The sequence below is a fragment of the Melospiza melodia genome, chromosome 5 (genome assembly GCF_035770615.1).
Source record: "Melospiza melodia melodia isolate bMelMel2 chromosome 5, bMelMel2.pri, whole genome shotgun sequence".
Taxonomy (NCBI): Eukaryota; Metazoa; Chordata; class Aves; order Passeriformes; family Passerellidae; genus Melospiza; species Melospiza melodia.
In genome coordinates, this window is record NC_086198.1 from 79,400,433 (window position 1) to 79,424,881 (window position 24,449).

At 36.6% G+C, this 24,449-nt stretch overlaps 1 protein-coding gene across 2 annotated transcripts in view; it reads right to left on the reverse strand.

Annotated features, from left to right (window-relative positions):
• WFS1 (wolframin ER transmembrane glycoprotein) overlaps nt 1–24,449 on the reverse strand; it is a 33,195-nt gene that overhangs the window by 3,152 nt on the left and 5,594 nt on the right. For both annotated transcript variants that reach the window (XM_063157595.1, XM_063157596.1), the window contains exons 3-7: nt 11,283–11,365; nt 7,235–7,379; nt 6,238–6,408; nt 5,587–5,667; nt 1,184–1,329 (exon numbers count right to left, since the gene is read on the reverse strand). In XM_063157595.1, coding sequence (XP_063013665.1) covers nt 1,184–1,329; nt 5,587–5,667; nt 6,238–6,408; nt 7,235–7,379; nt 11,283–11,365 — 626 coding nt within the window. The remainder of the gene's footprint in view (nt 1–1,183; nt 1,330–5,586; nt 5,668–6,237; nt 6,409–7,234; nt 7,380–11,282; nt 11,366–24,449) is intronic.

A 24,449-nucleotide genomic window follows, 5' to 3' on the forward strand; every position in this document is an offset into this window, starting at 1 on the left:
AATCCTTGCCAAGCATCTAGGGATGCAGTTGTCAAAACCTGTTTTGGAAGCAGCAGCAGTATGTTAAATTCAATTACTACACATTTACAGATTCTTTTAACTCCTCAACAGTATCTGTAGAGGGTCTTAAAATTCTGCCTATTTTATGTGGCATTTTCAACACAGTCACTGGACAACAGAGAAACTGCTGGATTGAATAATCTCCCTATAACCAACCATACTTTTACAAAAGATGAATTAAAAAGTCCTGATTTTTTTAAACACGCATTCAAATATTGCATAGGGACATGAGATGCTGCAGTCAATCCTCCTTCCCCCATAAAAGGACAGTTTTTATGTTTTCTCAGACTGTATATTTTTATATTAATTAGTTCAAGGGAAAAAGCCAAGAATGTTCCAGCAAATACCTGTGGCACTGTGATGAACTGGGACAGCACATGCCCCAGTGATTTGGCCAAAAGTTTGTTTATTTGTGAAGGCATCTCTGTTCTTCATAAAAGCATCTCTTTCAGACTTTTCATTAGCTATGCAAATGCTTGGAAAGAGACACCTTTCACTCATTCACTCCTTTTTCCCCACCCCTGCAATATGGTAATGGGCAACAAACTTACAGTAAAAACTCAGGTCAGCAACCACACACCCTCTACCTTGCCTAAAATTTGTATGCCTGTATTGAAGGCATGCACCTTTATTTCCCCGTCTCCTTTCACTGTCTAGAGAAGCATCAGTGTAGAAGCTAACAGCAAGTTTCATCTTTCTTGAATTCCATCATAACAGAACCTTTTCATGCTATGGATAATTTTTCCCACCTGCTTGCTCCTGTTTAAATTAGAAAGATATGAAGCGTATAACAACATCTATAATAAAAATAGGGCAGTGATGACAGGTACATTTAAATCCTCACTGAAGATGTAACAAAGGTAGATTGACCCTTTACAGGGAAAACTGTTGTTCCCTTTACAGGGAAAACTGTTGTTCCTTTCTTTTAAACACATGACTCATATACACCAAACTTGAAACGTATATATGAAGTCAAGTCCAAAAAGAAATTACAGCCACAATTCCTGTGGTGTTCTATACAGACTAAACATCAGCATTGAGAGAGAAGTGCAAGTCACTCCTGGTTTTGTCTGTGATGCTTAAGAGGCCATTCAACATAAGCTGTTCCATATTGCCTTTTTACCTTCAGTCGTAGGGGTAACTCTTCAGGACTCTTCCCTGCCAACTCATCATCTTCCTCTTCCTGCATAATCAGGTTGGATGGGATGATTCCCTTTGCGTACTTCTTGGTAATTTCAACAAAGTCATCCAAAGCAATAAATTTTTTAGCTAAAAAGATAAAATAAAAATTTGGAGTAAATTTTATCACAACACTGTATTGATTATGAATTGGAATATTAATTTGCTTTCCTGCCAGAATCTAGTCTACAAAAACTGAACTACTGACAACATAGGTTTACATTGCAACTTATCCTGAGATTTCTGCTGAAAACAAAAATCTCCTTGTGACAACAACATGTATAATACTCAACATCTTGTCAGATCAGCAGATAAGTTTATTATACTGATAAGTAGAGTAACAGAGTGAGTGAATGTAGCTTATCTGCGAGGATTCCACAGGAAAAGAGACTACTGGCTTAGGCCACAGTTTTAAATCATAAGACTATTGTATCCGCTGAAGAGAAATATTCAACAGCTGCATTGCAAAGAGATTGTACAGAAGCAGTAATGAATTATCTGCATGTCACCAACTGAAACATGGACTTCTGATTTCTTATTTAGCAGTCATTTTTCTGAGTTCAGAAGTTACAGACATAATTATGGGAAATACACAACTATGACATCTATGAGACTAAATATGGATTACCTAAAGTGTATTAATTTAATGTGCTATATGACTATACAACGGGCCTCCTCCAAACTGTATCAACTGTGATCTAAAACAGCTACCAGCAACAAAACAGATTTTGCTGTGTTTACACAGAGACAAAAATCATCCCTCTGCCTTGGAAGATCCTTATTCACTTCAATGAGTATAAGGGAGGCATGGGGCTGCTACTGAAAACAGGGAAATGGCAGGACAGAAGATGATTTATATGCTGGTTCAAACTCTTTGCACCCAGTTCTCTACATTAGCATGAATTAACTAGTTTCTATGACAGACAAGCTTGATGCAAGTTTGTAAAGGAGAATAAATAACAGCAATTTCTTTCCCATAAACTAAAGCAAATAACATTGGTGTATACTTGAAATAACTGAATGACAAAAATCTGTAACACACCTCCTACGCAATAAATTTAACTAGTTATCTGATGCAAAGATATGAAAGCTGGTTTGCTTACTAGTTTGAGATTTTAAAGAAACAGATAACTGCTTCATTAAATTAAAAATCAGAGGATTAATGTGTTTGGGCCCAGAAAATTTTTAATTTAAATATGCTACATTTATAGAAGCAACACATAAATATGTCCATATTTAAGACTGAAAACACTGGAGATATAGAGCAAAATAAAGTATTTGTCTCAAGATACATACTAGAGGAAGAGAAATGTTAAGGAGTTCAACAGAAAATCATCATCTTACAGTCTATCTTTTGGTTTAATCTCAAAATATAGATGCTGTCTATAGTTTGGGCTTTTACTACTTCTCCTCCTCCATGCATGAACCCTTATGTCCCACAAATACCATCTGCCATGCCTCCCAAGAAACAAGAAAAGATTTATTTTTGCTAACTATTCTTATTATTCAGACTGTAAGGCAACTTCACTTGCATCAAGAAATCTGTGAGACTTTTTAGGTGTTTTGGTGGGCTTCAGATTAAGCCTACTATGAAAGGTCATCTAAATTTAATGTCTTACTGGGAAAAAATACACAATGCTGAAATAGTCTTATTCATGTAGAATCAGCAAGCAGACACATTAGAACCTCATAAAAATACCTTAACAGCACTTTTACAGGATCACGGGACATCCTGAGAAGGAAGGAGTTATTAACTTACTATGTATAGATGGCCTATCCACTGCAATGACATGCACCCTCTCAGGCATGCAACAACTGCCCATTGACAATGTCACCTCTAATTTTCTGTTTATACCTCCATTAAGGACAACCCAGATCAGTTATCTGCAAACATGTATCTGGCTTAAAAATTACGTTCCAAGTATTGGCAATATACTAACACTGAAAGAAAAAACTCCCTCTGGCAAAATAAATGAAGAAAACGAGTCAGAGAAGTAAATGCTCAAGAGTCATAGTTTTCTTGTTCCTCCATGAAAAGGCAAAAGCTCTTTAGAGAAGAAGTAATATCTTACCTCCCAATTTAACTGTTTGATGAAAATTTTTCATTTTTAAATGTCACTAGTATTTTGTCACCCAAGCGTCCTTTAAATTGATATAAGAAGCGTATTTTGTAGATTCTACTTTATTATTCATAGATTTTTTCAGTTTGGTTATTGCTATGAATACGAACGAGGCCAAACTTCCTCTAGAGAAAGAGGTTCTCGTTTATTAAAACAGCTGCTCGGAACAGAGTACCTAGGATAAGCCCAAGCACCCACACAGTGAACCAAAACCAGAACAGTGCGTTATTCCCAAGGGCACTGGGCTCTCCCCACAAAACAAGGTTCCAACAAGAAGAACCCTGACCCCACAGCACTCCCCCCATTTAGAGCCCCCTTCGAGTCCAGGATTGGCCCCTTTTGCATCCGCATGGTGATTGGTCCATTTCCAGCCTTCTCATTGGTCTTTAACGCCGTTCATTCTGGACCAATCGTTTCTGCAGGGCTTCGAATGATTGGTCAGATCTTCCATCCAATCCCTCTTCGACCTCGCCTTGCCCCGCCAGACCGCCCTTCCGCCAAACCCTGGACCCTTCTCCTAGAACCTTCTACTTACCCCCCCACTCTTAACATAATACAATTATGGTAACATAATTAATACAATATAATTGAACTATACCCTAATTTAACATAACTTTTACCTATAATTATGACAAATTTCCCTGCCTCCCCCATCCATCCTAGGAAAAGGAATCAATTCACATCAGTTTCTGCCTACACTTACATATAGGTTCATTTACTGCCCTGCTATTTTATCTGCAATTTAGGCCTTAAAAAATAAATTTATATTTTCCAGTTCCTTTACTGATAACTCTGAATTACTGAAGAATCCAGAACAAAATTACTTGCTGTGCACTCACTTGTAGCAGCACATGCCAATTCGCCTAAAGGGGTGGAAAGAACCCCAATGCAACACAGCTCCTATGAAGCCAAATACATCTGCATTATGATACAATGACTGGACAATGAAATTCAACAGTCTTGTCCTTGAAGGACTACTTCTAGCTTGCCAGAGGTGGCAGCCAAGTCACAAAAACAGCTGACATAGTCTCACAGAAGGTTTGACAGGACCACAAGCTTGCTTTCCAAAATATTATTTCTCACATCCCTTAATCCCTTATTCTCACATAGACGCATGCTCCTGTTGCTCTCTTACTTCTGTGAAAGCTAATGAAAACTAAAATACTCTACTCTTCTTAGGAGTGCTATTTTTCAAGTCACCTGTGTAACAAACACAATCCTTGAAGGTAAAAGCCAAATTTACCTAATGAAATGTAAATCTAATCTTTCAAGGAGTTTAAACCTCCAAAGCTCCAGATCTGACTCCCTATTCCATGTATGACACTTCTGTTCCACAGAATCTTAACTACAGACGTATTAGTAAATAACATGCTGTGTGACATTTAAAACTGCTCTTCAAGTATTCATCTAGATTGCACGGGACCTATTCCATGAGACTTAGTGCATTTCAAGAAATTGAGGTTTTCTTGACAATGAGTAATCGAACCTTATATTAAATATTATTCTTGAAAAACTACACATGCTGCATTGTTGATAATTCATTTTCTTAATATAACACTTTCCTCCTAAAAGCCCAAAAGCACATCAGTATTTCAAACAGCTATGCCAGACTAAGAACTTTAATTTCCAATTCCCATCTCATCAAACCTTACAAAACTCACAGACTCAGGTCTACAAATCTGACCCTGTGTGTGTTAAGGGGTTTAATTCTTCACAATACATGAACTAAGCTGCTGTAAATAATGAAAGAAGTATCTTGGTGCATCTTTCCTAATTCATTCATTGAACAAATATGAAAAGACAAATATTAATTACAAGGGAAGAGCAAACGGAAACAAGGCAAATAGAATGAAGGATCTGTCTGCACTAAATTGGTGCATAATTCACTCCCTCACTGTAATCAGAAACACTACTGCATTTAGAACAAAAGTAAAAAAATATTGAAGGTGAGAATTTTCTTTGCTGAATAGCATTTTGAGTGCTGAAAGGGCAAGAACATGAATATAACAAATGACAGGCAAACTGCCTTTAGTAGTTGACTGCAATGATGATGTCTTCTGTGAGTTCACATGCAGATCAGTTATTTGTTTTCCACACAGAATAAACTGACACTATCAGCAATCCAAACCTTCTATACATTCTTACTCTGGCAACACAAAATTGTTTACCAAAGCAAACTAGAAACTAAAATCCCTGGCCAAGACTGAAAGCAGCAGCATGCACTCACATTCACTGTTCACCAATCGCTCCAGCATCCTTCTCTGCTTCTGCACGGACTTTGGGACTGGGCCAGGGTGCTTCTCACCATCTGTTTCAATAACAGAAGTCAAAGGAGTCAATTAAAGTGATCAAACATCTGGGGAATGATATTTCCACAAAGTAAGGAAAAGACAAACTTACAGAGAAACAGATAACAAGTGGCTAGTTTTCTATATTCCCGTTACTGTACTAGAAAAAGAAACAGAACTGCCACAGATAACATTTAGTGCTGTAGTGGCAGAATGTCTTGAAGACTGAATCTGTAAATTGAAACATCTAGTGAGGTATCATCAAGATGACTGTTAGAGAAAAAAAAATCAAATAGAGCAGAGCCATAAAATATCTATTTTCCAAAGACAATGAGTGATAAATAAATATATTTTAAATATATGATCAATTGAACAAGTGCTCAATGACCCACAACCTACAGCAAGTGTTGGTCCAGAGAGTACAGTTATTAAAAGAGAATTAGTCTTTGAGAGAGTTACATTATCTTAAGTAGATTGTACATTTACTATTATCTCATTCCTGATTGTTCATAAAGCCCTTTAGGTTTCAAGCTGTACTGTGCCTATAAGTTTGTATTTTACCAATACCATAATTCAATTCATGAACAAACCTTCATTGTCAACTTGCCCAACATTTTCCAGCAGCTCAGAAACAGCTAATTGCTTCTTCTTTTTTGGATTTAATTTCCAATACATGACCAAGGCAGCTTTTCGAACAGCCCTCTCCAAGTCAGTCTCAGATGCTAACTTTTTCACTTCTTCCTCATTCTCAGAAGTTATGCCTCAAGAAAAGAAAAAATACATTACACACTCATCCCACACCCATGCAGAAATGATAGATTTTCTCACAATTTATTTTTCGCAGTTTAGTCTGAAACTTCTCAAGTTTCAGTCACATTGTGACCACCAAGTAAATTACTCAAATGTCCTTCTGTGTCCATTGCTTATCAAAATCTAGGTTTAAACTGTACTTCAAAGATGTACAAGACATGCATTATACTATGTCTTGCTTCAACTTTTGAAGTACAGTGGATCAGGCAAAAGGTAGTGCAGACAGGCATGGGTGACATGCAAGGGCACCAAGAACTGAATAAAAGTTGGTTTTCTTTTTTGCTTTGTTGGGGTTTTTCCCCCCTCATAAGAGTTCAGATAGTTGGTGGACCAGAAGAGACCATTCCAAGCATGAGAAGTAACATGAAGGAAGATGAGAATCTTAAAGTGGGAGAAGACAGTGAACAAGACCAATTAGAAGAGAGGTTGGAGGGGGGTAAAAGAATGAAACAACAGCAGATATGTAGCTGGTGTGTGGTTACATATGCTCTTCAGAGTCAAAGAAAAGAAGCTTCCATGAAAGGTTAGGACGAGAAGAACATGCACAGATTTCATGAAGAAATTCAAGCAAATAACTAACAAAAATGCTTTAATAAGCGTATTGATAATTAGTGGTTTTTAAATTACCTGTTGGAAAAGTCTGTTAGCAACTACTCACGCCATTTTGCCATGATAATTTCCATCATACCTTAACCACTCTTTTCAGAGTTAAAAGGAGTACAATATTGTTTCAGATAATGTGGGAAGTGCAAGCAGGGAGCCTCAAAGAGCCCATACCTCTTCTGTCTTCCAGGCATCTACGCAAGAGTTTGACAGCTTCTCTTCGACCTTGCTTAGCAGCAAGGATGAACCAGTCAACTGCACTACAATTGTTGAGTTCTTCATCCTCCTCTTCTGCTAATTTCAGGAAGTGCTTCCCCACCTATAATAAATAGGAAACAAAATTGCTTCAATTACTGAAATATACTCTACTTTGTCTTTATGTCTTTCTCCCTTCTTCCTTCTCACCCCCTAGAACTCAGCTAAGATAAATTCTCTCTGAACAAAAGGTCAAAACATTTGCTCCTAGCACTAAAGAACATAGTTGTAAGCTGATCTTCTGATTGGAAAGATCTGGAAGAACTGGAAGCAAGAAGGAATTGCAACACATTTGGCCAGGTCAGTGAATCAGTTGCTGTTGGTGTTCAGGCATCTGGCAGAATCAAGTGAAGCTCAGAGTGTTTAAAGTTTTCTTGAATTCTTTTCCTCCTACAACAGTGACCAGACAATACTGCTAGTTTCCTTTTAGAGACAGAGTAAGTAAGTGAAATATAATCAGAAATTCAGATGAAGCTATTGACAAGGCCTTGGCATGGAAGCAGGCTTCAAGAAGGGCAATCCCTGACTCACTCCAGTTCAGTCACTAAAGATCAAAGCAAAGTCATGATTATTTGGTGAATGAAATAAAACTAATACTGCTTAAGTATCAAACAAATTCAGTGAAAAAGCTTATACAATTTCTCCTATTCAAGATTACAGAAATTACCAAGCAGGTGTCTATATTACTGTTTTACAGGTAAGAAAAAACCACCACCCTTTTTCTTCCTTCTAAAAATTAAAATATATGAAAATGTACTAGTAAATATATTTATGCAACAGTATGAAACACTTCTGCTTATCACAAGACAAGGCCTTAAGAAGTGAAATGGCAGAAAATTACCAGAACTACTGGACATTTTATCTGCATACCTCAAGAATGTGGAAAATGTTTTTGCTTGGCTCACTGCACTCCCCCCTCTCTCTGTAATGTTACTTCATTCAGCTACATTCTAGAAGCAATTAATGCAATACCTTAATAGCTTTTAAAATCCACAATATTATCTGCTGGAACAAAAAACCCTGTTTGAAAGGTTCTCTGAAACTTTCATTTGTTACTGCAGCATTTGTTACAGCCACTAAAGGTGACTAAAGAAATACTGTTGAAAGATTAATAAATCACGTTACCCTTATGTAGATTAAATGCGGTGATATAATAGATATAATAATTATATATATATATATATATAAAGTATATATATATAAAAAGATGTGTGTATATATATATATACATAAATATATACACACATACACTATATATAATATCATATAAGACAGAAAGGTCTTTCTTCTTCCACTAAAGTTTATTTCTCCAGCCATTTAACTGGTTTCATACACTTCAGTGAGTGTTTCAACAACTTCCACACAGAGAGTTATTGGGTAGACATTAAATCCATAGCACATACAGTGAAGCTATCCAAAACTATACAGAAATAAGGAGAAAATTGGACTAGATAATCCAAACATTGATTACAAAGTCATGCCTGAGTTCAATGGGAGGTGCACACCAAGTGTGTACGAGACAAAAAAAAAAAAAAATCTTTCAGCAATTGCATGGCAATCTGTCATTCAACTGCAGATGTACCTACAGCTATTTATTTCAGAAAGGAACTGGTTGAACAAGTTACATGGCAAATAACATCCATCTGACAAGAACAGCTCTCTCTTAAGCAGGTTTATATTTATAGCCATTGAGATTTTGAGCAAAACCTCAAGAGTAGCAACACTTAATCACACAGCTCTTAAGTTTCTAAGGACCTTTTATATACAGAAAGATGTATTGCAATATCAACTAACATTTTGTGTGACTAGTCATAGCACAGAAGGCACATAGCACAAGCAAAATGATAGCATAACCTGTTTTATGTCTGAAATGCTTTTTGGCTTGTCTGTGGTTCTAACAGCAATGCTCCTACATCAAACCACCTGAAAATGGCTGCAAAGCTCTGGCCTGTAGCAGTCAAAGGAGAAAGAATGGATGGGAAACAGTGTTAACCTCAAATCTGTCATTTAAGTAGTCTGGGGTTCTCTCTTTTTCATGAGCTGAGAGTGTGAAATAAAGTCATGCTTGGTAACAGCTTAACACAGACACTCGCACTGTACTTGTCTAAAGGTTGCTCCCATCTCTGGCTTTGCTAAGTGAGGTGGTCATCTCAAGCAAGATGTCCCCTTGCAGACATCCTCTGGTTAAAGACACAGAACTGCCTTTTCTCCATTACAGAATTCCTGCTGTGGGTGTTTCATTTATGCAACTGCCATACAGTTACTTCTCAATTTAAATATATATATATATAGTTACAGTAATTCATGTTGACAGCCACTCAGAGTGCATTTATTTCCACAGGCATTGCAGAATTATTTTTGAATAAACACAGAATAATAAAATAACTACAAGCCATTGAACCAGCTGATTTCTTGTGTTTGAATTTGTAGTGGTTAACAAACAGCACAAAAGTGGCATCTCAGCATCTCATTCATGCTCCTACAAATGTGAGAAATTAAAATACATTTTTCTAATTGATTCTAAAGGAATGTATTCAACATAGAGAAGAAATAAATTGCTTTTTGGGTTTTAAAAACAAAAAGCTATTTCTCTCTCCACAAGTAACAAGAAATGTGACTGCATAAAAAAAAAAGAAATTACTGTATTTTAGGCTCCATTTCAGGCAGTCAATTCATCCTGAGTGCACACTGAAGAAAAATTGTATGCTGTATCTTTTTATGGTAAGAACCCTATTATTCTGTGGGAGTAGAAAATGTACACAGTTATAGAGATAAAGGAAGAGAATGAAAGTGAAATTAATAGTGAAGGAGAAAACCCCCATCATTTATATATACATATGTATGCATCACAGACTTAGATTATGTAAGTATTTCTGAGTATTCTTACTCAACTGAAAATTATAGCCTGAAAGAATATTATGGACTTTGCTTTCTTACATGTGGAGGAATAGAGCCAAAAAATGGATTTTACAGCAATGGTTCCCTCAAGGATAATGTTTCATCCTCCACAAAGCCACCAGCTGTTTCAAAGTAAGGAATTTGTTACTATCTCAGGTTACAACTCCAAGGTCAGCTTGCCCCTCAAACAAGTTGATAAGGGATGGAGAACAAGCCAGCAATGCCTTTTTTTTTTTTTTACCAGCTTTAAAAGAATTATTTTCCCATCCTCACCTCTGATTTTTATTTACAATAGGATTGTTGGGGAAAAATCCAAATCAGCAATGAGCATGTAGGAGACTGCACCCATTCCTATTTAGCATCAAAGCTGAATTTTGAAAAGAATGCTCAAGTAAAACACTAACCAGGTTAAACACAAATTAAAATCCTTCCAGAAAATGTTAAGCTATTTATACTAGACCACTATACCAGGCAATAGAATGCAGTGGAAAACTGGTACAATTTTTCTAAAACCTAAGGGAAAACCTGAAGTGCTAACAAATGCAGGACAGAACTGATCCTATTAATTCAATTTTATCTGCCATTAAATAAGTAAAAGATTTACATGGGGGTTCTTTTCTAAAATGTGTAATTCAACAGAGAAATGGTATATGAGCAAAACATCAACAACCAACCTCTGTCCCTGCTAAAGCAGCTCAATGGCAGCTTCCTCCAGAGTGCAGCCTAAGAGGCCTGGTATCTTTGTATACAGTGTAGTGCTGAACCAACAGCATTTAACAGTCCCTGTCTGCACAGCTCTCCACATGCTTCTTTAACAAAAAGAAAAGCAAAATCAGGTCTGTACCTTTTCCATGCTAAAGAGTTGGACCTGAAGCCACTCACACTCTCAAGGAAGCAGCCTCTCTCAAGGCAGAGAAACCATCTGGCATCACCTTCCTTTGAACAGTTTAGCATCTAAGCAGACACAGTTCAACTGAGGAAGAGATAATAGTTCTGCAGCAGGCAGTGCTATTTTTGGAATGAAGAGCAAACAAGACTGGACAAAAACCATATATAATTATATAATTACCTCTGTTTGTGCTTTTGGCTCTCCAGCTTTGGCCCTCTCAAGCAGGTCTTCAAAGAGCACTTCAGGTTCTTCCTTCATGCCCTCTATAAATTAGATAAAGAAAATTGTTTAGTTGCAATAGTTTAAAGTATTTTTAAAATTGTTGCTGTATGTGGTTGAAGAATTAAATGATCATAACTCAAAAATCCAACATAAGGGTTTTCAAGAACAGTGGAAATTAACTTATTACAATATTGACTCTCCATCTCCTTACTGTACTTCAGCATATTTACCCTTGTTATTTGCTACATGCCACAGGATGCCACAGTTTACGGTTTCTTATTTACTTACACAAGATTTGTTTCTCAGTACAATATTCCTTACAATAAATATGAGCACGTGTGGAACATGTAATATGGATCAGCTTTTGTACTATTACTATTCTTTTGCTGATATCTATTGAGTCTTTCACCTGTCAGTCTCTTTAGCACTGGAACCTTTTCTAGGATTTTGAAAAATTAATCAGCCTTTCAAACAGTGTATTTGAAAGCTCAGTCCCTCAGGCTCTAGAGCATACAAAAACTAACAACAATTACACTGTTAAACCTTTTTTTTTTAAATTTTTCTCCACACTGCACCTTGTATTTTATTTCTTTCCTATCTACTGAACACCTACAGACTTAAAACAATTGGTTTCCTTCAAAAGCATCATACTGCTCCACCAGTCAATCATAATGAAAAACTTGAGAGCTTTATCTGATAACCAGTATTTGCAAAAAACATCATGCTGCATGCTACTTGATGAATAAAGAATTAGTTAATAGCTGATGAAGGCCAGGACTGCTACTCTTTTATGAGATGATTTCTCATAAATTAGTTTGGAAAAATTTTAAAGAGAAAAATCAATACAACTTGCATGTTTTAAGTTGGGTCAGAATGGACAACTGACCGCTGAGTCAGAGTTACAGCTTTACTAACCAAGCAATCTAAAATTATAGTTAGAAAGGCAGACCCAAATTCCACACTAAGCACCCAAGTCTGACCCCTACTGACATTACTCCACACAAACACTCTGTGGCACTTTGTAGCTACATCCTGAGGGCAGTGGCAGCATGAAAAGTGTGCTTGGGAAGCAGTTTCCAGGTGCAGGAAAGTGACTTTCAGGCACCACTGAAGTCAGAGTCCCTGCCTGACTGGGGCACAGCAATGTGAGCCCTGCCAGCTCAAGGGCCAGGCACTACCAGCTCTTCTTCATGAAAAGGCAGGAAGGAAGAAATCAACCCCATCCCACATGATCTCCTCAATTACAGGGTCACTTGCATTCTTTAACACCCCTGGTACTGGGACCATTTTTAAAGAAGAACAGGCTACAAGCCAACACTTTAATTAAAATAGATGTATTTAACAAGAGCAAATAAGTAAGATTTCTTCTTCACCATGCCACAGTTTTGTCTGCCAAGTTCTACTTGGAAAAGTTCTAATGCCAGATTATAAAATGTTGTCTGGCTAAACAAGGCACATAATGAAAAATAATTTTCATTTAGTACTTGGACTTTTCAAAAAGCTGTAAAAATATTATTGTAAAATAGGCAAACATCATCCCAGCAAAATTAACTACCTAATCTCCTTGCCCTGATATATAACCAACGTAATTTGAACTCTAAACAAGTCAGAAGCCTGTTTTCCAGATGGCACCATTAACACCAGCAAACATCACTCAGGGGCTCTCTGCTCACAATAAACAGGAAGTTACAGGAAAGAGCACAGTGTTTGAAAGAAACAAAATATTTATCTACCTACCCCACTCAAATGAAACAAGCTGGGCAAGGCAGTACTTTTCTTGTTTCCTCTTGTGCTTTCAAATTCATTAAACCCTTTTGCATCAAAATTTCTGTGCTAGAGGACTTAGGAATGCCTTTTGTTTTTTCTGTTCAGGGTTTTCTACATGTTGAAAACCCCACAGATATTTCAGTGATATCCTGGATAATATAGGAGGCACCATTCGTGCCTCCTAGTCAGTGTTAAATGATAAAGTGGAATTTACACACATAAGAAAAACAACAAACTACAGAAAGCAGTTTGCTAAACTGATAAAAGCTCTAAAAAGAAAGGCAGTTGTCTGGCAGCTTATATGGCAAAGTCTCCTCCTTTCCATCCACTTGACACACACAAGAGCATGGCACAGCTCTGACCCCTTTTAGCTCTTTTTGCTCAGTAGAATGTGTTAGATAAGAAAACCTACTTCAAAAGAAAGCTGAAGAAACAAAATGGGAAAGTTTTACAACACCAGGCTATAGTTACTTTATTGCAATTACATTGCAGATTAACATGTACATAACGGTATTTGCAAAGATGGGGGGAGAAAAGAAAAAATTAAATATGTGCAGCCTTATGGTGAACTGCCTCCTTGAATGAGAAAAACAAAAAGGTTGCAGTAAACTAGTTGAACTTGTTTGTTCTAACAGAGCTGACTGCCAGGGGAAAGAAACACTTTCTGCAGTTATTTTCAACCTACTGCCCAATCTCTCCCACCCAATTATCAATTCTATGTACTTGCACATGTGACCTATGAACATAAATAACAGTTAATTAAAAATATGCCTGTGGGTTGATTCTGTAGTTGTAGGGTAAAGGTGGATGAACACACTGTGGAGATCAAATTTAGAATATCTTAGTATATGCAGTTCATGTAACCAGCAATGTTTTTTCCTCTGCTTAGGAAAGAGGATAATTAAACAGGCCAAGCATGAATGACTCTAGTTTCACGGCTGCCATTATCAGCCTACTTTTTCATAGGGTATACGAGTCAGTCTCTGATGGTAAAAGCACAGTAAAGGTGTGTTTTAGAACAAGGGTGGCCAACACATTCTTGCAATTCAGCTCAACACTGAACAAACAACTACACAAGAGTATATGCATCCCACATAACAATACCATAAGAAGTGGTGACTGTAACTTATCACTCTTGTTCTTAAGCATGTTTTTAGTCAGAAAATATCTTGTGTATTCCTCCCACATAAGAGTAGTGCAATGGAAATGCTGTCAGTGGAAGCTTTTATTTTCCAGCTTTGCTTAGAACTCATACCTTTTAAATGTCAAATTTAACTTTGTCTTGAATATAAAAATTTCCACAAGACAGGAACACTCAACTTGCAAGACTTCATATATCTTTTATGACAATTAAAATTGACTTCACTAGCTGTTTTGTGTCGTGTGTTAATGCAAGCCAATGAAGTCTATCAGTCATTCAAGGCTCAGAAGCACTGCAGCCATTCGAATGTTCAAATGAAAGCAGGCGAGAGAAAGCATAAAAGCTTAAGACAGCACATAATTAATAAAAGAAATTAAGACCAGGGGTGTAGAAGGGTGGTTAGTACTTAATATTTGCTGTAGTTCCAACTCTGCCACCAAGAACTCAGAAATGTGTAAAGCTTAGCTCATCATCAGGCTGCTCTATAAATCAGTTCCCAATATACTTAGTTCTACTTTCCTAGAGACAGATCATTCAACACAAACTAGTTAACAGATATTGTAACAATAACATTATTAATAAAATTTTATTTGTTTTGCATTTTTTGTTCTGTGTGATAAAATCTTAGGTTTAAGATATAAAATGACACTGCATACTTTAATTTTTCTGTTTCATTAAAAAAATGAAAAAAATTATTTGTGATCTGCAAAGTATGATGCAGATGCAGATCCAGATCATACTTTGCTGCATCAATGTAATCATGGTACAGAAAGACAGCTACTTAGTTTTTGAAGCTTTACACATTACTTGTCGCATTGACCATATAAAGTAAGATTCCAGCTTTGTTGCTGTAAGCTCAAATGGGAATTTAGCATTCATTCTGTCACAGGCAGGCATTTTTACTATTTCTACTAGGTTTTGATTAGAAATAGGAAATGTTTAAAAAGGAAACATTTCAGTTTCTTAAAAACTTTGCTGGGATGCAATTATTGTCCCTTACCTCTGAAATTTAACCATTTAATTGACAAAAAGGCAGTCAATCCACAGTAGGGGATTAGTCCAAATGAGATTGTAAAATACCAATGCTCATAATTTTAAATCACAAAAGGAAGATGCCATTACAGGTTAAAGATTAAATAACATATCTAAACCTCATCTTTGGACTATATTGAAGACTAAAACCCAACAACTCTTCAACATTCATACAAAGTTTTGAAGAATGGACTTAGACAATCTGGATAAGAAATATGTTCAATGCAAAAGACTTTAAAGACAAATAAAGTAAACTGGGGTTGACACAAGATTTCCTTCCCAGTATTCTAATACAAATCAGTAATAGATGCAATAGATTCCCAACAATTTTAACACCCTTAACATACACAACTGAATCACATCATGTGAGCATCACTGTAGTTGGCTGGCTTGCCGCAGTGTCTGATCACATACTTAACAAAACCTTTTACACACATTTCAGACAAACACTGCTTCTAAACCTCAGCATTTTAAGTGACATTGCGTGTGACACTTCCATTCTTGAATTCTGAAATCTTTAAAGGCACATAATAGTCCTTTCACATAAAGGAAGATTTTTAGTTGTATATATAGGCACACAAAGTGGATCATACACACACACCCATCAATTTTATCAGTGCTCTTCTAACCACTAAGAATCACTGCCTTCCTTCCAAAAAGTCTACTAAAGTTATTTCAGGCAGAAAGAATCAATAGAGTGCATGCTGAATAATAAAAGTGTTTGTTGATTTACTTTCCTACCAACACAAACACATTAAAGCTCTCAGCAGTGGATTTACTCAGCTCAAGGGAGTTTTAGCCCCTTGCCTGCTAATATTACCCCTGGCCAGGTGCACACAGCTTTCTTCTTAGGTCACAGCTACAGCCCCTGAATTCCAGATTAAGCAAGAGGTTAAAGACCATGGACAAGGAACAACTAAGAAAAAAAAAAAAAGGTATTTTAAAGGATCACAATTTCTTATGCCTTTTGAGCTTGAGGTTTTATTTGTTTACACAGTTATTGGAGGCCAGCCCTATGACAGTCATGCTATCATGCACAACAAATAATTTTTTTAAACAAACACCAACTGCAGACTTCTAAGTGCTTTGAATGAAAAGGTGAAAACCTAGTGAGAACAGGATAAAAGGAAAACTGAAAGCACCTTCTCAGACAGGAAGCAACAATGAAGCATTCATACAAAATATGTAAGTTTAAAAGAAATTACAGGTTTTACAAGTGAATATTAGAGCTCATGGAAACTCTACTGAACAAAAGATTAATGCATTAAGCAACACCCACACAAAGAGTATGAAGGAAGCCTGTATGGCATACACACTTTATATGATCATGACTTTATGCATTCATTTGGGCTCAGAAAAAGAATTGACAGGAATGTGCAGTAGGAGGAGGATATAACTCATGTGCTGGGAAGAATAAAGGATCCGAGATGACAAGATACAAAACAAGATTTTTGGATTGGCCCTCCCATTTTATAGCACAGGAAGTATTCCTGAAGTGACTGAAAACAGTCAGGAACAGCTGAGCATATGCACAACAAAATAATATCTCCAGTTCTATCCAGGGGGAACACTCCTCCAAGCTCACTGAGCACACACCTAGGAAAATAAATAACCATTTTCACTATTCCATAAGAAGATCTGACAGTTGACACAGGAGAAAATTGTTATCAAGGTGGCCCAGCAAAATGAGCCAAGCAGTCTTACAAATGATCTTGCAAATTTTAGGTTTAGGTATAGAATTTTAGAGGTAGTTTCCTTATACTTTTGTTTGAATAAATGTAACTAAGACAAAAAACAGAGCAGCAAAAAGGCGAGAAAGCAACAACAATAAGAACCTCAACATCTGAGAAAATTATGCATTCAAAAACAGGATATGATTTTAAATACATTTAATAAATAACTTTATAGGTTAAGTAGCTTCTCCAACTAAGGAAGATACAAAAAAGACATTTACAATCCTATTTTTTCCCTAATTAAGAAAAATAGATCTACTGGGTTGGACAGGTGGATCCAGCTCATTTTACATCTCTAAAGATAGGGAACAAGGCTTCTCACTTAAGTCCTCTAAACAAATTAGAATGCAGGTTACATAGAAAAGTGAGAGATTAAGAAACAGAATAGGAATGAAGATTAGAAAAACACAGCTTTCATTTTCCCAGGGGAAAGATTATCAGTTTAGACACAGAGGGATATAAAATAAGGTCTAAATCGCTCAATACATTTATATGAGTAAAGGGAAAAGGGCTAATTCCAAGATGCCAAAATCTGTTGATGATTCTGTGCTATTCAGGAAAAAAAAAAAAAAACACAACAAAAAATGTCAAGCAAAACCAGCAGAAGGATTTAATGACTAATTAAGTGATAAAAGGCTAGATGAAATGCAGCAAACCAGGAAGGCACTCTATCACTGCACCCAGTGATAAGCTCTAAACTATTATCACTCAGTGTAACACCTTAGAGTTGTAGCAGTGGTTTATGAAAAACACAGTTCAGTGCTAATAAGACACTATTATCAGAGCTTTATAACTTGGGGAAGAAAGTGAGGAGAATGAAATGGAGTTGGTAAATAGAGAGACTTTCTAAGCGTCTTTCTAGCACAAGAACTCAAGGGCATGAACAGATTAAAAGTATTTGGCCAATGCCAAATATTTCTATGAGTTTAAAAAGGCTTTTAAAAATGTTTATGCTGCAAGTAGCTAAAGAACATTCTGAATAAAATAAAGGACAGCAATAGCACTGCATTTAGAAAAAGCCCCTTGGCTCTAACAGGTGTGCTGTAAATGATTCTCAGGACAAAGGTAGCAAGAATCTTGAACCTGACAAAGCCTGTTACCAATCTCTAGTTATTAGCACTGAGTATTGAAAGCAGCTTCTGTGAGCCTTCCTGAACTGGAACACACCCATGCTAATTCAGATGTAAGAAAAAGCTGGATTGCATCCAGAGGAAGAAAAACTGCACTTCACGTTTTCATTAGCTTTATTCCAAAAGCTCACTACTGAACTTCAGTGGGTTTTCTACTTATAAGAAGTCACAGGATGTCAGGCATCTCCCTCAGTGTCACGTTATTAACTGACAGAGTAATTGAGATGTTTGATGGAGTAGTATGGAACAAGATTTCATCCCCAGGCATTTCTACAAGCTAAATTACTGGGGTGGGAGCAGGGAGTGAAGAATGTCTTCTTTGACATTAGATCTTCTCCCACATATGAAGAAATTCTCTATATACCATTAAGAGCACTGATATCTGAACTGAACTTTGTCACATTGCACAGCACTGTACTTACTTGGAGGTTCAGGCATACATCACTTTACTGCTTTAGCAAGAAGGCTTTACTGTAATTGAATCTGAAAGGGAGTACTGTCTCAATCACAAGGAAAATTACTTACTTCTACAGTGAGTGGATACTAGTATGAATAAACTATATTCACTCCACTCCTCCCACCATGCTCCACAAGGTAAGATGAACAAATGAATGCGTAGGTGGAGATTGATATGGCACAGAAAAAAACAGATATAGAATTATTTGTATTTGAAAAAGCCTCTTCTATGACTTCCATTATCAAGACTTGAAGCTGGATTTTTACTTAACCTTTTTCTGTTTAGGAATTTCCATAAAAATATGCCTCTGAAGTGCAACATGCAAAGTTTATCCCATTCTTAGTATTAATAAAAGTGCTTAAGTAGTACTTCCAGATAGGTTCTAACTGTTCTACAATTAAGTTTAGAATCACAAAAGCAGTCTTTGCCACAAGTTTCATCAGCGAAAAAATTAAAATGCAGCTATATAACCCAGCATTGGATTAGGCTGAAAAGAAATAGCCAGTAAAAGGTCAAAAATGCGCTATGAATCCTGTGCCAACAGAATTTAGGGTGGTGCACCAAAAGACCTACATCACCTTAACTATTACCATAAATATTTACAAAGACGATCAGTTTGCTGGAAGCCAATCAGTTTTTAATAGTAATTTTTCATCAGTTTGCATTCAGCAGCGCTGAAATGTGTTCTGTTCCCTAGATTTCAACGCCTTTGGTAGAAATAACCCAAAATGAGTAAGATGAAAAAGCATCATTTAGTTTCTTACAAACCAAGCATCCAGCTGTTGAAGACAACCCACCTGCAAAACCTCTGTATTTGCAGACTACTTTGAGGCACTGGCATCTTTCAGCTTTGCATGACTGAATGTGGTTCTCAGACAACTGTTGAAAGGGAATCCTTCTCCTATGGCTCAGTTTTCATGCCTTGTTCTCTATTCATCCAGTATTTACCTAGCACAGTCAGAAAATGTTACAGCTTCTCATGAAGTCAGCAGATGTCTTATTGCACTGTTCAAAACTATAACAGGATTGTATTGTAATCGTCTGGTTTTATTGTGGTACTTAAAAAAAACAGAAAGCAAAAAAACAATAACAACAAAACCCAAACCCTAAAGCATGACTGAACCATCAGAAAAACACCCTGTTGCAAACATGAAGCAGTTAATTCATGTTAGAAGAGTGAATGAACTTGCTTGCACACTTTTCAAAAATTAAATATACTATCTATAGGAAATCCTTTTGTGGTGGATTGTCAGTAATAGCTCATTTGCTAGTATGAAGGAAACTATAACATGGGAGAGGGAGCAGGCAACAAGAATGCATGTACCTACAAAGTAAATAATCAAAGTCTCTTTGTCAAGAAATAAATAATCAAGAAAAAGTAGGAAAATGAAAGCTTATGGGGGTGCCTGTCCATGGATATCAACTAAAACAGGCAGAGCAACACATTTTGTGCACAATCTGCCCACAAGGTATTTCTTTTGGAGTCATGTCCTATATAATACATTCAGTTCCTTCTGGAAGTGCATGGTGGTAATTCTGATAGTGTAACCCTGGATTTTATGCTTCTTTCTGTAAGCACAAATCTGGTAAGTTAATAAAAATAAATCAAATAAATTCAACAATTTCAAAGGACAGCACACAGCTTTTTATTGCAGATTTTATTTTTAGTATGAAACAAGCTTTCTTGAATTTCAGACACTCTTAGGAGTAAAGGCATAACACAATTAATGCAAAATTAAAATAATTTATTTTGTTAGAAGAGGCTATGTAAGCTCATTTCCTAAGTGAAAGATGTCAGATCGCCTCCATTTGTCCACAGGTAGAATAGGTACTTTTAGAATATTTGATCTTTACATTTTATAACAGTAAATACAGGTTCTAACAGCTTTTTCGTGTCACTGGATTGTATTGTTGAGCCTTCAGTGTTCAGGAGAGCCAGCCTGAGTCTCTAGAGAAATCCTCCTACTCACTTTCCACAAGTTCCAAAAGCTCAGTGGTATTGTGTGCAGTAACTGTGTAGGAGTGAAGTTTCTGGAAAGACTGACATTCCACTTAAAAGCTGGCATCAAGCATCATGTCATAAACATGATTTGCACATATCAATTATAGTGACAGAGGAACTGACTGGAGGAGAAGAAGAAATACTTTGCTCAACAAACATCAACAATTTGAAAAAAGGTTTTATTAACTCTGGATGCTTAGCTGCTCATCTATGAGTGTTGAATCCTTTCATCCATTCAGAAGCCTCCTGAATTCTTAACTGCATAGTAAGGGCTTGGTACAATTAAGAGTACATTGCACGTTTTTCTTTTATGCCTTTAACCTCCATGGTGAGATCTTAAGACAAGTCTACTTGTCCCAAGAACAATTCCAAGTTCTTATACTACCGTACTTAGGCAGGCATTCGACTTTAAAAAGTGGTAACAGTGATGGGAGAAAAGGGAATAACATTTGTTTACAGGGCTGTTCAAGTCTAGGACTCAACTCTACTTTCTCTGGGAGGAGCAATGCATTTGTAGATATGGTAACAGTCTTAGTCACTCCACAATTGCAAGTCATCAAATTGCGTTAAATTGAACTGGGAACAACTTCTGCACCCCCACAAAATGAATGTAAATTGTCAAGAGAGCAATAAAAAAAGCATGTAGGTGGAAGAAAAAGAGTGATATTACAGACTATAAATTTTAAAAGTGGAGGAAAAACCATTCTTCAAATCTGTATTTTTCTAGTGTAGCTATTACTGTACAATGATCTTTTAAAGTCATTAAAACAATTTTATATGTAACTAATGAGCCAGTCTTGCTGCTTTTTCCTATGCAGGCATCTCTGATTGAATCCTTTATGGATGAGCTGGGATAATTCTAACATAAATTTGCAGTTCCAAAACTGTAGAGTTAAAAATAAATCAGCATCTTGTCATTTCTTAGTTGATAATCATCAATATTAACTATTTCCACTAAAAAAAAGAAAGGAGAAAGCAATGAAAAACAGTATGAGAAGATGAGACCAGAGAGCTCACCAAGCCCACATATTTTTGTAGGTGCAGAGAGCAGAAAGTTATCATAACAACCTGCACAATGCACATGGAATTTCAGCAATTCTGCAGTTAAGAGCACTTCACATTGACACTCCAGCAGTCCTTTCACTGTCAAAATAGAGGGGCCCTTAAAAAAGGAACATTCCAACTTTTTAGCAAAACCACAAATCCAGTCACGTAAGCATTTCTAGTAATTAACTTTTTAAAGCATTAGCTTTACTTGCCAGTTTACTGCTCCCAGTGTCACCTTCTAACTTTCACAGTGAAGCGGGGCTGCTGCTGCTGCTGCAAGGGGCCCTGCAGCAACACAACAGCTCCAAATCTCTCCTTGACTACTGTGCTGGAACAGGGATTTGTCTGCACAGTGGAACACACATACTGGATCTCTTCTGAAGGAAACTGAATTGGAAGATTCCAACCACTAGATTAAATTCTTAAATTTGCACAAAAGGAATGTTAAGTCCTTCACACCAAAGAATTTATAGGGCCACTCCCATTTCATTACATAATTCACTAATATGTGTACAGCTCTTCCCTTCCTACCCTCCTTTCTTTCAGCACCCTGGGACTATGCTAGAAATTTTGTTATCATAAACAGATTAGGAAATTCATCCACCTGGAAAATAATGGATGAAGACTAAACTAGGGTATCTTCCATAATCTGGTTCATCACATGAATGTCAAAAATTTGACAGCAGTAATAGTATCTTTGTTATCAACCAGAAAATCCATTAATGTATTTCAAATGGTGGTAGAGGGAAAGATGGAGAATATTTCCTCCAATAAATGGGTGTTCAATCCTCCTCCCATATGTGGTCAAAATACCAGCATGTTACTGACAATAGCAGCAGACACAAAAGGCCTGCTTCATTGTTCTGCACCAACAATGATGATGTCCCAAAATTTTATCAAAAAATACAGTCATTAACTTTTGTTTGGATAGAATCCTTTCTCTCACACAGCAAAGCCTGGCAAATGAGCTTTCTAGGAGCCTAAGTATTTAAGGGTAAATTTTGAAGGGGCATTAATAAACTGAGAGATAAATTGTTAAGTAATTAACACTTCAAGGCATAATCCTCCCCTTCAAATAATCAAAGGTTTTTCTGAGATTTCTTCAAGCTTTGCACAAACACTTCAGTTTGCCTCAAGAGTTAGTCTGTAATAGCTAACTGCCAAAAAGTAAAGACATAGAAGTGCTAAAATAGAGCTTTGAAGCAAAGGTTCTGTAACCTTAAGTGGAAGAAGGTAACACTTGGAAAATATTTGTAAATTAGAAAGGATCCCTATTTCTTAGTTATCATTCAGCAATGCCTTGGAGACACACTGTGACAAATCATTGCAATGCATTGTAAACTGTTTAAAAGATTTTTTTTACTATTTGTAAATTTGAAGTCAGTCAATTAATAAAATAATTCTCTTCTTAGAGGTACAAAAAACTTTCATAACCTAAGCACACACAGAACTCAAAACCCAAATATCTAAACCCCAAATATAATAAATTGATTTCTGTCTGCAAAGCTCTCTGTACAAATACCTTCCCATATGTTCTCAATTCTAGAACAAGAGATTACAGCAAAACCATGGACAAAAAACCCCATCTAGTTATTTAACCAGAGACCTTTCTTCAAGCACTGCAACTTAGCTTTGCAATTTCTCCTTTCCAACCTTATTGACTAGTAAATGTGCATGAATGATGTAATAAACCAGTAATAATCTTTTTCATGCACATATGAAAAATTACCATATTTTCCCCAGCTTCTCCAGTGTCCTGGCATGACCTCTTTTACCTGCTGACTGGCAGACAGCCAATTTTTACAAAAGACACTTTACATGCTTGAATGTACTTAAGCAATACAGTAAATGGTAACTCCTCCAGATAACCTCCAGCACAATAAATGCTCACCTGGGGTGAGAGTCATCCAGTTCAAGTTATCACTGTGGCTGAATTGAATGACAGTCAAGGACCCAATCATGACTGTATTGTGAGAAGTGTCTCTCAATTCTGCTTTTCTTTCATCTGAATCAAGCCATCTCCTGGGACATTCAGATCTACCTTCTAACTCAACAATACAGGGCACTTACCTCAACTGCAGACTCAGGCATCTCTTTCAAAAAACATTAATAGCAGCAGCACTACAGATACTCACATGCTAACTAAGTCACCACATTGAAAGTGCTTTTTTCCAAGCTCTGTTCTGTGTGTAAGGAGAGGAAATGGTTTCTCTAGCAAGAATGATATTTTTAAGCCTACTTGGAGAATTTGGTGTTGAGAGCTCCAGCACTCTCACTCAAGCTCTGTCTTTTCACATTGCTTTAAGGCTGCATTTGAAGGAAGGAGACTCTACAGAGTGAATGAAACACAGAAGCCAGAAAGGGGTATGTAGCATCTGGACCAGAAACTGAGGGGCCTTGCACCTGAGAGGCATAAAAGTGTCTTATGAGATTAGAATCTTAGTCTGTTTCGAAAGACTTCACTAGGAAGCAGCTACTGGTCTTCCTTGCTATACACGAACTCTCCTGTAATTTGCTCACATGAATACTGATGACTCCATGGCTTTAAAATTTCAGGAGCCCTAATTAGTAGTGTATATGCTTTGCTCACTAATAAGCTCCCTGTCCATGAACATCCTTGAAAGAGTAACCATTTTTTTTTCTCTTTATTTTCATACAGGAAAGCTGACATATTGACATTCTCTCCATTCCTACTTACACAAGGAATGGAAAACCAAAACCATACATAAGCAGAATGCAAGAGTTTTGAGTAGAAATAGGAATGCCTTCCTTTTCTTTTTTAACACAACAAAACCTGTATCTATAAATTATCTTAA